We start from the raw sequence: 15,188 nt of genomic DNA on the forward strand, positions 1-15,188 counted from the left end.
CTACATAATCAAACTTATAATAAATGCTTTGTTCTTTTTATTACTTCGTCTGAACTCTTATATTTCAAAACAAATCTTCATACACTTATGTAATTTTTGTAGACTTCCCAATCCAGTGGTTTTCTTTTTTTTTTATATATTGATAAATTGTGATTCTCAATTGGATAAAGGAATCTAAAATCTAGATACTGCAGAAATGGGTGGCAATAAAAGAAAGTAAAGTTCAGCAGATCAATGTTTGCAGAAGCTTTGACCAATGTAATATAATATAAACACCTATGAACTATAATCAGGTATTTAGTCAATAAATGTGGAAAGCGATTGATTGCATCCCACATATAAAGAAATGGATCATACTAGTATTATAGCAATTATACTTATAATGACTTTGTTTATTGGCACCAGATCATACATTTGGAGAAATTGGGGTAGGTTATAGTTGATTGAACATCTGTACATGCTTGGCACATATTCTATCACCTCTGAGGGCAAAGATGAAAGGCAGAGTCGACCCTGTGGGTAGGGCTTAACTTAAAAATCAGAATGTAGATGGAATTAAATACTATTTAACCTGATGTTATATTGTTTTTGTTTCTAGCAATTTATAATTTTAAAAAGCACAAATATTTCTTTCCGTCATATTTATTGAAATAATACTTATCTAGTTTGTGAAATTAATAAGAAAACTTATGTAAGGCAGAAATTTTATTGAAATATTTAAACACCCTCTATCATTTATCAAATATTGAGTTGAAACTTAATAACTATGAAGATGTATATAAACTATAAAAAAGTCAGCCAAAATTATAATTGTTTTCATTGTGAAATTTTATGTATTTGATTCATATAAAAATTTGAAGTTTATGTGAGAAACAATTTCTTATTAAGACCATTCCTTCATAAACTTATCTGATTTTTCTATCCAGCTACATAAACTAGCTTATTTTATTTTCAGTCATGAGGATCTACAGAGGGCCATTGTTTATACCAGGTTTGTGCAACATAAAATCTACCCTAAATAAAATGATGGTTCATTGCAGGTAGCCTTTCCTCTTCTTTCCAGAGGAAATGAAACCAATACTACAAGCCAATGAAATGCTCATCAATTCTGCAGTGCTGCTGCATTGAATTATTCCACCATGTGAGACACTGAAATCTAGGTGGACTTAGCCAATGAGATCTAAGTACCTTGGTCATGGATTTAACACAGTGCTAGTGAGATGATATGATTTGATAAACCCACAATTGGTTGTCTGGTTTCTTTCTTATTGACTTGACTAAAATGCTCTCCTATCAGATTATAATCCTTACATTTATTAAACCCTTTTATCACAAAAGGAAAACTTGTGAATGTGCGGCAAGGAGATGAGGCAAGAGGGGAGAAATAACTATTGTAAAGATTTTGTTTCATCATTTAAGTTTTGAGATTTTTGGTGCATTAAATCATACTTTTTTTATACAGTAAAAAGAAATCTATTGAGCAATAGTATATTATCAAAGACAAATGGAAATAAAAGAAAAAGAAACAAGTAGTAGAAAGGATTCGGAAACCAATGTTATTCATGTTGAAATAGTCTGTAAAAGTATTTTACAGCTGTGCACATATATGCTACGTGAAGTGTATAGATGAGAAAAAGGTAGGAAAGGAATTAATAGTGTACAAAGTTGACAGAAAAAAATGTAGTGGAATCTATTTTCTAATGGAAAGGTACCATCTTTCAATGTGTGATCTCTAAACAAGAGTGATAAACACTGGATTCATAATTATTGACAAACTCAAGTATGATAAATGGTTGGCTTTCATTCCTATCGTTTCCAACATTTTATTTATGCTTTTAATCTCAATCTCAGACCTCTTCTTAATTATGAATGTAAACAAAAGAAAGAAATAGAAGTTGAAATTTAAAAACAAAAGCCAACTTTTTAATCTTCTAACCTTTGTTTTTCTTATATTATACATTGATTTAACAAAGTAAGTTCATATGCTTCAATATATATTAAATCTAATACAAACTGTCGAGAGCATACAAATACAGGAGGCAGTGCAAATACTAGAATTGTAAATTACTTGTATCAAAGTTGATTTCAGAAACTTACTAGACAAATATTTTTTTTTACTTCCATTAGAAATAAAAAATATGTAAGCTATGTTCTGTGTTACTGTTCAAACACAAAAAGAACTTAAGAGAAAAGCGAGAAAAAATAACAAGACAATATAAAAAGAGTGTTTTGCATATTAGTTTAATATCTGTTTCTTAAATGATAAAATTGATTTCCCAATCCAAGATGTATATGTGTGTGTCTTTGGTTGCACTTATATGTGTGTGTGTGTGTATGTATGTATGTATGTGTGTTTGTATCTTTATGTTTCCTTGTTGGTATGGTATGCAACGTAGCAAGTCAAGTGAAATTGCTCTTAAAGCAGTGACCATACATAGAATATTCAAGATAATTGTACACACGGCATGCAGCAAAACCAGGCTAGCATACTCAAATATCACACCCTAAATGTTAGGAGGACTGAATACAAGCAAGACCACTGCTTGCTATTAAAGAGAAAATATATATATATATAGAAAAAGAAAAAAATTCCTGCAACCCAGAATTAATTTTGTCATCAAATAATTCTCAAACAAACTATGGAAATGCATCTGTAACTGGCCCCTACTACCACCTGGAAAGCAAATATCTTTCTCCTAGTTGATTAAAAAAAAGAACGTTGTACTTTTTTGTGTTAAAAATGTTTTTAAAATTATTTTTGGTTCATTTTCTTTGTTTAGCCATCTGTTAAAAAAAAATCATCTGAAGTTATAATTAACATGCATAACATTATTAAAATGGATTATAAATCCATATATAAAAATGCATAAAATTTGTTAATGGTTCCTTATATTTTTGCATGGAGCCCACTAATAAAAGCTATGAAAACTTTTTACATTGTTTATACATCTGACGTTTCAGTGCACATATTATTTCTACAAAAAAAAAAAAGTGTAAATCAACAAAACCTCAGTAATAATAGAAATAATGGTTAAAAAAAAAGGCTTCTAAAAATACAGTTATGTCTTTCTGATTACAGTGCACTTTGAAATCAGATAGGTTTTTTAACGACAGCACACTCAATGTCCTCTAAATCTATACACAACAAAAACAAGAAAAAAAATCATGAAAATTAGAATAAATAAGAAAAAAAACAATTATGTTGTTTGAAACATTTTAAAAAGAGAAACTTAAGTGCAATAATAATAATAATAATAATAATAATGATAATAATAATAATAAACATATATTCAAAATGAAAAAAAAAACAAACACAACAAATGCAAATAAAAAAAATAAAAGTGACATGAAATAGGTAAATAATAATTATATATATATATATTGTTTTTGGTCAACTACAAGTTTGTCTGCAATTTGTAAAAGGCTTGTGCCATCTATACAGACAAAACTCAGCAACAACACAGAGTGAAAGCTATGACATCATATTTGTCATATGATTGTGTCAACGACTGTGTACCAGCATGCTCACATTTCCTAACAGACAAAAGGTGAGGTATTTTAACTTTTCTCTAGACACTGCATAATGTGATTAGGAATAAAGAGAAAGTTTAAGAATATTTCTTTTTTTTTTGTCCTTTGCTTCCAACTACTTGCCATTTTGTTTTGATTTTTTTTGTTTCAATTTTTGACCCTTCAAAATTTCTTGAAGATATTTTAATTCTTTTTAAACATTTAAAAAATTTATCATGAAAATCCATACAAAAATTTGTTATAAAAAAAGTCACATTTTTTTTTCTTGCATCAAAGTAAAGTTTTTAGTTTTCGCTAAGGTTAGTCATAACATAAGCGCAAGGAACTTGTTTAATTTGCTTTTTTCTTCCATGATTTTTTTTAAAATTTAATTTAGAAAATTCATGTAAAACAAAATTATTTTACAACTTTTTAGTTGATTAGCAGTCCAGTTTATTTATAAAAGCAATTATATTGCAGTGCTGATAGTCAACTAACACACTGACTTGTTAGTGGACAACTAACGCATTGCTTGCTAGGGACAGTGAACACCTTGTGCTGGTTGTCAACTAACACAGTACTAGTGGTCAACTAATACAATGCAGTGCTAGTGGTCAAATCACCTCAAAAATGTACGTTAGCATTTGGAGCATAGCACTGTCCAATTTTACAAACATATTACATAGCAAAAATTCACACTGCTATCAAACACACACTCACATACATGCCTTTATCACGTTACATCACATTATGCAAACTGATTTTTGTAAAAATGAAGCGTTGAGATCTTTTCACCTAAGGCAAGTTAAATAAATAAATTAAAATAAATTAAATAGATATGACTTAATTCACAAAGTGAAAAAATCCCAACAATATACATTGCATTCAGATATATAGGGAAGAAAGAAAAAAAAAACTGCATTTTGAACACAGTAGTTCTAAAAATATCAGAAGTACATGAATTTCTTTTTGTTTTGTTAAATACACTGTATATATATATATATATATATATATATATATATATATATATATATATATATATATATATATTATATATATATATATTATATATATAATAAAAATGATTGCACAAAATGTTATTTTAAAAAAGCTTACTAGAATCTGGCCTTATAGTCAAATAAGAAAAAAAAAAATTGTATGAATATATAACTATTAAAGCAAATAAATAAACTCAAGAAGATGATACGTTTCTAAAATGCCAACATTTACACATTATCATTTGTAATGGATTTGTATTTGTTCATCTTTCAGTAAAATTCACACAAATTTAAAAGTTTTGATCATTTTGCATGAACACTCTATTTCATTTGAATTCAGAAGAAATACTGATTAATGGAAGATAGAAACGAAACAAAAATGAAAGAAAGACAGAATGAATGAGGTGTTGTTTTGTAATATTTGACAGTACTATTGCCTTGTTTTTATTAGTTTCTGAGCAGAAAAGTCATTAAAAAAAGAAAATTCAAATGTTTACAACTTATTACAAACTACCTATAACTGTCTATACCCTATGGACAGTTACTTTTTACTGGAGCACATTTGTAACTTGATTAAGATTTTATGACTACAATAATGATATTTAATTGTTTACATACCAAAATGTTCTAGGTAAGGATATTTTAAACAATTTGGTCATAATTGTTTCTGTTTAATATAGATAGATAATTATAAATGCCTGATATCCAATTTTTACCAGAAGGAAAAACTTGTAATTAAGAATCATTATTAATAATTTTTTTTTTTACATATATGGGAACAAAGCTTCATATTTGCAGAGAAAGGTTTTCAGACTTGTGTCACATTAACCTTTTTCTCAAGGTCACTAGCAATGAATCATTATTGATATTGATTTCTAACTTGGCAAAAAGCCATATATGCGTAAGGAAGGTATGCAACTAATTGGATTGTACCTCATTATATTACCAGTACTTATTTTTCTGAGGGTGGCGATGAAGGGCAAGTCAATCCCTTGGGGAGATTTAAAATTAAAACACTAAGGGTTGTAACCAAATATCCAAAGTATTTTGTCTAGTGCTATCTGTTTGTGTTACTCCACTTTCCTATTGTTAATATTATCATTAAAAATCAGTTGTTTTCAAATGACAGCAAAGGTATATTAAACTCATGTAAATTATGCATGTTTGTGTATGTAGTGAGTATATATGTGTTCAGACGGCAACTCTTCTTTTAAGCAAATATGATTAGGATCATGATAAGTGTTTAGTTTTAGCAATTTCTCCTTCAAATGTTTTGCCTTATTTATATTCTATAATAAGAAAATATAGAAATTTCCTGTTATCTCTATACTTTGAGAGTCTTACCCACCACTTAACCAAAAATTATGCAAAAGTTACTAATGTATAGTAGTTTTGGTACATTCATATCTGTATTTTTTGTACATGTTTAAATGTTGAAGTTAACTTTAGAAAATAAAACAGAAAACATTGAATTTAATTCCAATATTTAGTCAAAGAAATAAGCATCCTCAATAAATAAATTTTAAAATTTCATTTCAAATAAAGAAATGGGAAAAAAATACCAACAAAAATTTGTATCCTGAAGGGTAGATAATATGAGTAAATTTAAAGCAGATGAAGAGATAAGATATGAGATCAATTAAATATCTAGAGGTTTCTTTAAAGAATATCAGAGGGATTGTTAGCTGCAAACATTATTTTAAGGAAGAAAACAAAATAAATGATAATTTTTTTAAATACCTGCCTTAGGTTCTTCTATAGTAATAAATGTATGTATATATGTATATATTGCCACATGTGAGTGTGTATTGTTTGTGCAACTTTACATACATGTATATATACATACATATATATATATATACATATACATATATGTGTGTGTATACACACACAAACATATATACATGTATATATACACATGTTTATATATACACACACAAACATATATACATGTATATATACACATGTTTATATACACACACAAACATATATACATGTATATATACACATGTTTATATATACATATAGATGCATGTGTCTATGTTTGTGTGTGTAGTTGCACATATTTAGCAGTCAATGTAGAAATTAAATACCACATATCTGGAAATAACAAAACTACCAACAAAACACAAAAAACTTTGAAGTAAAGCTAAATAAAAATACTAAACATTATTACTGGAAATCAATTTGAAAAGTTACTAATATTTTGTACAAAAAAAAAACTTTGGCTCTGTCTTAAGAATACTGATATTACTTATAATTTTAGTTTTAAAATTGCACATAATCAAAACCAATAGCTTATTTTTATTTCTCAATCCAGTATGTAACCAGTAATTATTGAAAATAAAGTATAAAAGGGAAAAGTACTGTGTATGATGATACTCTGTGTATGTTCATATGGATGCTTAACTGAACATGTATGTGTGTGTATGAGTGTGTGTGTGCGCGTGGATTTGATGATTACCTCTATAACAATAGGTTTTACCATTCATAAGAAAAAAAGGAAGACCTGGGTATTTTTATTTTGAATCAAAAACAAAATGAACATTTTTCTTTTAAAAAAAAGGCCCTTCAACTTTATAATTTCTTCGTTGCAATACTTGTTTCTTTAAATATAAGTTGCTTGTTATATTGAATGTTACCAATGTTCTATTGGATCTAACAAGCTAAGAAAGCGCTCGATTTCACAGTTTCTATTAATTTAAAAAAAATTTTGTCATTTATTTTAGCAAACTGTAGAGAGTATCACACCAACTAAATTCTTTGTAAATGATTTAGGGTTATAAATTATTTTATTTCATTTTTTTTTTATTAAATTTGGCAAGAAAGTAAAGGCAACCATAATGTAATTGTAAAGAACTAGTAAACAAATATCTAAGTTTGTTTTCCTCAATATCTACAGAAGGGAACTGAGGAAATTACAATAAAAAATGAACAATTGTAGTTTATTTCAATAACAACGACTTTATTTTGTTGTGAGGAAGTGAGGCCTCAAAGTATGGTTAATAAGCAATTGCAGCTTTAAATCTCATTTTAACAAAAATTGTGAATATTAGGGTGATGAATAAAAACCCTAAATTAAATCGGCTGTTTGATTAAATGGTAAGAATAGTGCATTAAACATATCACTAATTATGATGGTATATTATGAATTCTGGCTGTTATGGTTTCCGTAAAAAAAATTGTGAAGAATTTGATATAAAAATCTTTTAAGACGCAGATCACTAAAAAAGAAACAAAAACAATAAAAAATTGAAATTCACTGAACAAGATGATAAAAAATAAAATAATAGATATAAATTCTTATAAAAGACGGTTATTGCACCAGGCCCTAATGATGACTAAAGAGTAAAATAATTGAAATTGAGATATATTAACGGCTTTTCTTTTTATAGTCCAACTCTAATCACAGAAACAAAATTCTATCAGACTAACAGATAAAAAAGTGAATTTTAATACATGATGCTTGATAAGTTTTATTATCATTATTATTCAAAACTATTAGATTCAGTATCCTATACACATAACAACAAAGACGTATACTGATTTCATATAAAACAAAAGTAAGCAGACTTCCGTAAAGTACTGAAAATTATTATTTCCTTTCAATTTATATAGATTAATCATAATGCTTTACAATTACAGATTGTAATATTAATCATTTTGCTAATTATAAAAAAATGAATGGTATCTGTTAGAAATTCAAAACATTTTTAAAGCTTCTTTTAAATTAACAAAAGAGAAGCCAATATAAGTATTTTACTCAGTATGATAATTAAACAAATACTAATCTCACTTAGTTTACAAAGTTAGATCTGTTTTTGAAGCTGATGAAGTAAATTTTGTCTCTAATATACCCAAATATAGTTTATCTTTTAAGAGAGCATTAACTCTGTGTAGAAGCAGCAACTTATTGATATTCTGCATGTTCATGTATCTTGATTAGCTTATTTTGAAAGGTAACATTAACAATAAACATATTTACATAAAGCTTGTGCTTAAGAGAAAGTACATTGACACTACATTTGATCAAGAGACATTTGGATTAAATCAATAAACACTATGAAGGAAAGTAAATATTAAAATGTTTTTTGTCATCATTGTTCTCCTCATTAGTATTACCGTTTAGATTATTATGACTAGAATTTGATATTAGTAACTTTCAGCACCGATAAAAGCCAATGTTAGGCAGAAAAAGTGGATGTCAAGTTTCTAATTTGTGGTGGTGACGGTGGGGGTGGGGTAGGGGTCTTCAAAGAAATTTTAATAATGACTTTGGAGAAATAATCAGATGACACAAGATGGATGAAAAAATTAATGATAAAATGAGTGAATAAATTAACTGAAACAATCTCCAAAATCTATCATGAACTAAAAGAGACTGGAGAAGTGTATATACGATAATGTATATTAAAGAGAATGTAAAAGGAAATGATGTGGAGATGCAACAAGAAAACAAGAAAGAAACAAGACATTTCTATCTTTCCCTGTTTCAATTTGATTTGTTTGTTTAAACACCAGCTAAACTGTAAAATTTTCAGTTGAAGATTGGTTGCATGAATATATACAATGAAATTTGATCCTTAAATATTTTATTTTGATTATTTTTTTTTTAAATACTTATAAAATTATGAAGCAAATAAGTTAATGGAATGAAATTTAAAGGATAAGTGAATAATGAAGAATGGAAATGTAGTCAATGTTTCATGTTGCTGGCATATTCAGTAGGAAACATTAATGTTCTTTACTCAAATGTATATTACGTTTAGAACTGTAAAAAAAAAACAAAAAAAAACTGGGAATATTAGAAGCCTAAGCAGAGTTATCCCAAATGTTGTCATTCTTTTAGGCATTCATATTTTATTGGTGCAAAGGTAATGATAATGGGAGCAATGTTAATTTGGGAGTGATTAATTGAATATGAAAGTGTTTAGTCTGGGTTTTCAGCTCTACCAGAATTTTAACTGTATTTTTGACATGATTTGTATTGGAAATATGTAAATGACCTATTAAATATTACTCTGCTTCAATCAGAAATCTAAAGGTTCTGATGGATGTTTTTAAACACTTTTCTTCATTATTATGTTAAATAAGTTTTCAAATTCATGAATGTGTTATATAATTTTCAAACAGTAAATGTTAGAGCCTTATATATTGCCAGAGACTACATTAAAATTTCATTATGAATATGCATGCACACACATGCACATGCATTCTACACATACACACTATCAATTCTTTCATTCTACAAAGTCTTAAATATTAAAATTCAGCTGTGTGAGTTGTTAAAATCCAAAGGGTGAAACTGTTTCATCAGGTTATTTATTTTTCTCTGATTTAAATAATGAATAATGAATATTTATCTCAGTTATCAGTTGAAAGAATACAAAATGGACACCCAGGTGTTATAACATTACAGAATTAAGATTTTGTAAACTTTTGTAATTAACTAGAAGCCATTATTTTTGTAAAAACAATGTATGTTCATGAGCACACACATGCATGTGCACAAACTCATACACACACACAAACAAACACACACACAAACACACTCACTTGCACAAACAAACACACGCACATAAACACAGTTGCATGTTGATGTAAATAAGCATTGTAAATACAAAAACTACTGACCTCACCAGAGGTACTTCTTTTGGTTTGAAGTAATCTCCTTATCTGGGCTAGGACGGAATAATTTTTTATGACTACTGAGAAAACCCTTTCTAAGCAGTCAGCATTAAAAATATTTGTTTCTCATTCATTTATAATTTATAAATGACAATGATGAATTCTAGATGATTTTTAAAACTTAAAATCTTTTATAAATGGCCATCATTTTGGTAATCTCACCCAACCTCAGTGAACCATAATGTAAATAATGATATGCATATAATAAAAATTCTATTGGCAGACAAGGCAAATTTAAGATAATAATTGATACCTGAGCAAAACAATGATAAATAAATAAATAAAAATAATTATAATTGCAATACAACTCAAGAAAATAGGAAGACAAAAAAAAAGAAGAAAGGAATTTATAGATAGGGACTGGGGAGAAATAAATTATTAAAAATAATAAACTGAAAATTCATGTACTTCTGAAAAATACTGTTGACATGGCTAAATAAATAAGACAACAATTGCTACATTCTATGGTTATGACCACCATCAATAGCTTAGATTTATGAAAACAAGTTCATCATAAATCAATAGAAAGTAGTCAAAGATGATTAATTAGGACAACTGAAAACACTGCATTCTTCTGTGAGGTATCATGGTTCCTTCTCAAGGACTAGGTCTTTGGCAAACTGTCAGGATAAGCCATTGGTTTTCATGGACGACAAATGACGATGTAGGTTATGGTTCTGTGTGTGCCTATTTCGGCTCTTGCGGGTCGAGAAAATCTTGTCACATCCTGAGACTGTACAGTAGTACATCTCTTTTGGATGAAGGGTTTCAAAATGTTCTTTGAGAGCAAGGTTGTCACGGAATTTTTGTTGGCATACGTGACAACTGACTGCACTGTTCAGTTCATCATCGATGTCCTCGTCTTGCAGGTGATCGCCCCCATCGTCATCGTCGTCATCTTCTTCTTCGGCCCCACTTTCATCACCCCCATTACGGGCAGAAAAGGTGTTCTCCTCAGCTCTGTCTCTGCTGTTATTTCCAATGAAACTATCATTAGAGTGACTTCCCACTGAGGAAATAGTTTTACGTTTATTACAAATAACTGTGTTTGGGTTACTATCCTCATCACCAATACCATGATTACTGTTTTCATTGTAGATGCGGGAGTCATATTTTTGGTTGATATGATCTTTCACTTGGTTATTTTCTTTGTTTCCACCTCTCATTCCTTCACTGTTGTCCTCATCATCATCATCAACATCATCAATGTCATCTTCATCCAATTCATCCACATCTTCAATTTCCTCATCATCTGGGAACTGGTCCGTATCAGATGTGGACAACAGTTTGTGGTGTAGGTTCAGGTTGGTGCTGTGTCGATCTCGGCTGCGTTTTGAAGGGAATACAGCATTGCAACCATCAATAGTGCACTTGTGCATGAGTTTATAATGGACACTTTGATAATGAATTTTGAGGTCAAAATGATTTTGGAGAATTTTCCCACAGAAATTACACTTCCGAGGATTATCTTTATCTAGTGGAATATCTGTACTGTTGGAGTTAGAATCTGGAGAATGACTACCATTGGCTCTAATGGCCAAGTGGCCTTCAATGTCAGTGGAAGCTTGGGAGGCATTTGAATCATGATCTGAACCAGGACTCATGTTTAGAGATGACAAATTAGAAGGGCTACGTTCGCAGTTATCTTGAGAGAGGTCAACTGGATCTGAAGAGTTGTTGCTGTTGTTATTGGTGTTATTATTTGCTAAGAGGGAAGCAATTCTAGGAAAGTGGCAAGCTTCTTTCCTAGGTTCTTGTTTTGGATTACAGTTTGTATCACAAATGACACCGCTGTGACTGGAGAGAATGACTGAGTCATAAACCTTGCCAGACATAGATTTTTCAGGAATCTCCCGAACATCAGCTATTTCCTTTTTTATTGCAATTTTGTCATCCAGTTCATCATCTGCAGCTGAATTAGATGTAGATTTTACCTTCTCAGCATCATTTAAGCATTTCTTGTTATGTTTAGTTGCATCTTTCTCATCTGAGATTGAATTTTCATCACTCATGCTGTAATTTTCTTCCATCTGGGCACAACGGGTAGGAATCAAGCTTTTCCTTCTGTTGAAGCCACGCTGTGTGCTGCTTACATCTGGTTTCAATGTATCGTCCAGCGACTTCACATCATCAGTCATATCAATGGCTTCATTACTTCCATCGTTATTTTCCATTTTAATTTTTTTCCCAGAAGACATATATGAAAGGTTGTTTCCCACATCTACAAAGCATGACTGATCACTCCTGTTGAGGACATTTGAATCGAGTGAGGGAATCACTGCTCTAGAGAGATAAGATGAAGTAACGACCATGGTAGGAGGAGAATTAATGAGCCTCGAAGGGGGTTTGGACTCAGCTATTAAAGTAGCTCCTTCTGGGAGTTTGCGTTTTTGAGGCATGTGGAGCTTAGGGTTAGGGTTGGCACTGTGGCGATTACGACTGCGACGAGAACTGAACATCATACTGCAGCCTTCAACTGTACATTTGTGCATCTCTTTCAGATGTACTGCACTGTAATGAATTTTAAGAGCACCTTTATCACAGAAAGTTTTATTGCAAGCTGTGCAAAGAACACGCTTTTTGCCGTTGGGTGCAATCAGTGTACTTCCAAATGATGCCGAAGGAGTCCATTGACGTTTGATTGGATTAGCCGACTTTCGGAGGTGTTTTACTTTGCGATCCGCATACACAGACAGTGCTGATTCTTCACAGTCTTTGGTAGAATAATTTATTGCATCCATTGGTGAATCTTCTTGGGAGATAATGACTGGGCTAATATTTGGCATATTTATGCATGGCGCATGTTTAGAATTTTCAATTATATCTGGCGGTTTCATTGACTGGAACTGGGGAGGACTTGTGGATGTTGGTGTTGGTGTTGGGGTAGTACTCAGATTTTTGGGACTTTCATCACCGTGGGAAGGTAGTGGTGGTGGTGGTGGTGGCAGAGGTGGTTGTGATAGCTGTGGCACAGAGGCACGTTTTTCTGACAGTCCTGGGCTAACAGCAGGACTTAAGCGTTCCCTTCGAAAATCAATGGGCAACATGGTTTGCAGACGGCCTAATGGGGACGAGGTAACAGGACTCGATGTAGGTACAGGAGTGGGAGGCATACTTGTGGGGCGTAAATCCCTTGGGGGTGTAGTGGCAGTATACTGTATTGCAGTCGGTGCTACAAGGCGGTTACTACTGTGGGATACGAATGGCATGCGATTTGAGAACAGATGCCGTGATTCGTAGGGACGCATGTAGCTTTGCATACTTAGGTTACTCCTCTCAATGAATTTCTTGATTTCAGACTCAGCCCGAGAAGTTTGCTTGACATAAAGCTCTTGTTTCTCTTTAGTATCCTGAAGAATGATTTCCTGAGCAATAGATTTTGTTTCTCCAAATCGTAGAAACTGTTGTAATATTATATGTTCCTCTTCCCGAGTGGCAATGGTCCATTTATCTAAAACTCGGCCAGATGCATCCTGAAAATAAAATGAAATAAGAAGAGTTAAGTGATAGTGGTACATTTTTGAAAAATTAGTTATTGTTATAAGTATTATATAAATAAATTATCTTTTATTACTATTAATGTCATAAGTTACATATTATTAATAAAAAGAATAACAACTGCACAAGTAATAAAAATATTGCTTTCTGTAAAAGAATGGCTTGGGAGTAGGAAAGTATGAGATGTTTGCCAATAATTTTCTTGTGAGAATGAAAATGTAATAATTAAGTAAAGATTCATATTTAATCAGATAAGAAAGTCTGATACACAGTACTAAAAATAGGCAAACATCTCTGAAGTGCTGAGAAACTGTTACAGGCAAGTGTCTAGCACAAGTTTTATGATATTGAACAGATGAGAAATAACTCTTCCTCTGGATAGGACACCAAACTGTCACATGTAACATTTCCAATTATATTGCTTAACTACACAATGACTATCAACACCTCTAGGCTGCACTTCAGACATTTCAGTGTAGTTAAGAAAAGCATATCGTTGTACTTGAGAGGCTTAGTATAGATAAATATCAATGAAAAAAAATCTTCCTTCAACCAATGGACAGGAAACAAAAAGAAAGAACAGAAAAAAAAACAAAGAAAAGTGTTAGTTCTGTAATTCACGAATTGTCTGAAACAATGTTTCTCCATACTAAAGAAAGGGGTTTTGATGTTGCCCTGTAAGATCTTACTGGAGTTACAGGAAAGTTTGGAAGGAAATAAACAAATTCAATAAATTCAGAGTGGTATAGAAATTATTGCTAAAGATGATGATGATAATTATTATTATTTATTATTACCATTTTAAAACCCACAATAACATGACCATGATATTAATTACAGAAACAGTAGCTGTTTACATCTTGTGAACAATTCTCTACTTGGGTGAGCTTATGATAGCTTAAAACATATCTTAAAAGACTACACCAGGGTAGGGCTGTTAAGCTCGACATAATTACGTTTATATATTTGATTTGCAAGATTTTTTATGTGAAATCGTGTTGAAACAGATATTGTTGTATTTAAGAATGGTCATTTTGCCAGTTTAGCCAATACAAACACACGCACTATATATTTGGTGTTACTTTGCTTCAGCGTTATTTATTTTTTACATTAATCTTAATCTTATTTCGGCTAGAGTTCTTTCGTCACACTCTTGTGACCTCATCAGTGGTCCTTTGCTTTCTTCTTTCTTATTCGTGTGTCTCTCCTTACTAACGGTCATCGATTTTGTAAGGAGAGACACACAAATAGGAAAGAAGAAAGCAAAGGACCACTGATGAGGTCACAGGAGTGTGACAAAAGAACTCTGGCCAAAATAAGATTAAGATTAATCTAAAAAATATATAATGCTGAAGCAAAGTAACACCAAATATATAGTGCGTGTGTTTTTATTGGCTAAACTGGCAAAATGACCATTCCTAAATACAACAATATATATATATTTTCATACAAATATAAATATAGATATATATATATATAAATAACAGGATCCAA

At 30.7% G+C, this 15,188-nt stretch overlaps 1 protein-coding gene across 7 annotated transcripts in view; it reads right to left on the reverse strand.

Annotated features, from left to right (window-relative positions):
* Positions 1-8,629: 8,629 nt before the first annotated feature.
* The window catches only part of LOC115232597 (zinc finger protein basonuclin-2-like), a 202,639-nt gene continuing 196,080 nt past the window's right edge, over positions 8,630-15,188 (reverse strand). For all 7 annotated transcript variants that reach the window (XM_036500362.1, XM_029802568.2, XM_036500361.1 and 4 more), the window contains one exon: positions 8,630-13,669. In XM_036500362.1, coding sequence (XP_036356255.1) covers positions 10,820-13,669 — 2,850 coding nt within the window. In that variant the 3' untranslated portion in view covers positions 8,630-10,819. The remainder of the gene's footprint in view (positions 13,670-15,188) is intronic.

The sequence above is a fragment of the Octopus sinensis genome, linkage group LG2 (genome assembly GCF_006345805.1).
Source record: "Octopus sinensis linkage group LG2, ASM634580v1, whole genome shotgun sequence".
NCBI lineage: Eukaryota > Metazoa > Mollusca > Cephalopoda > Octopoda > Octopodidae > Octopus > Octopus sinensis.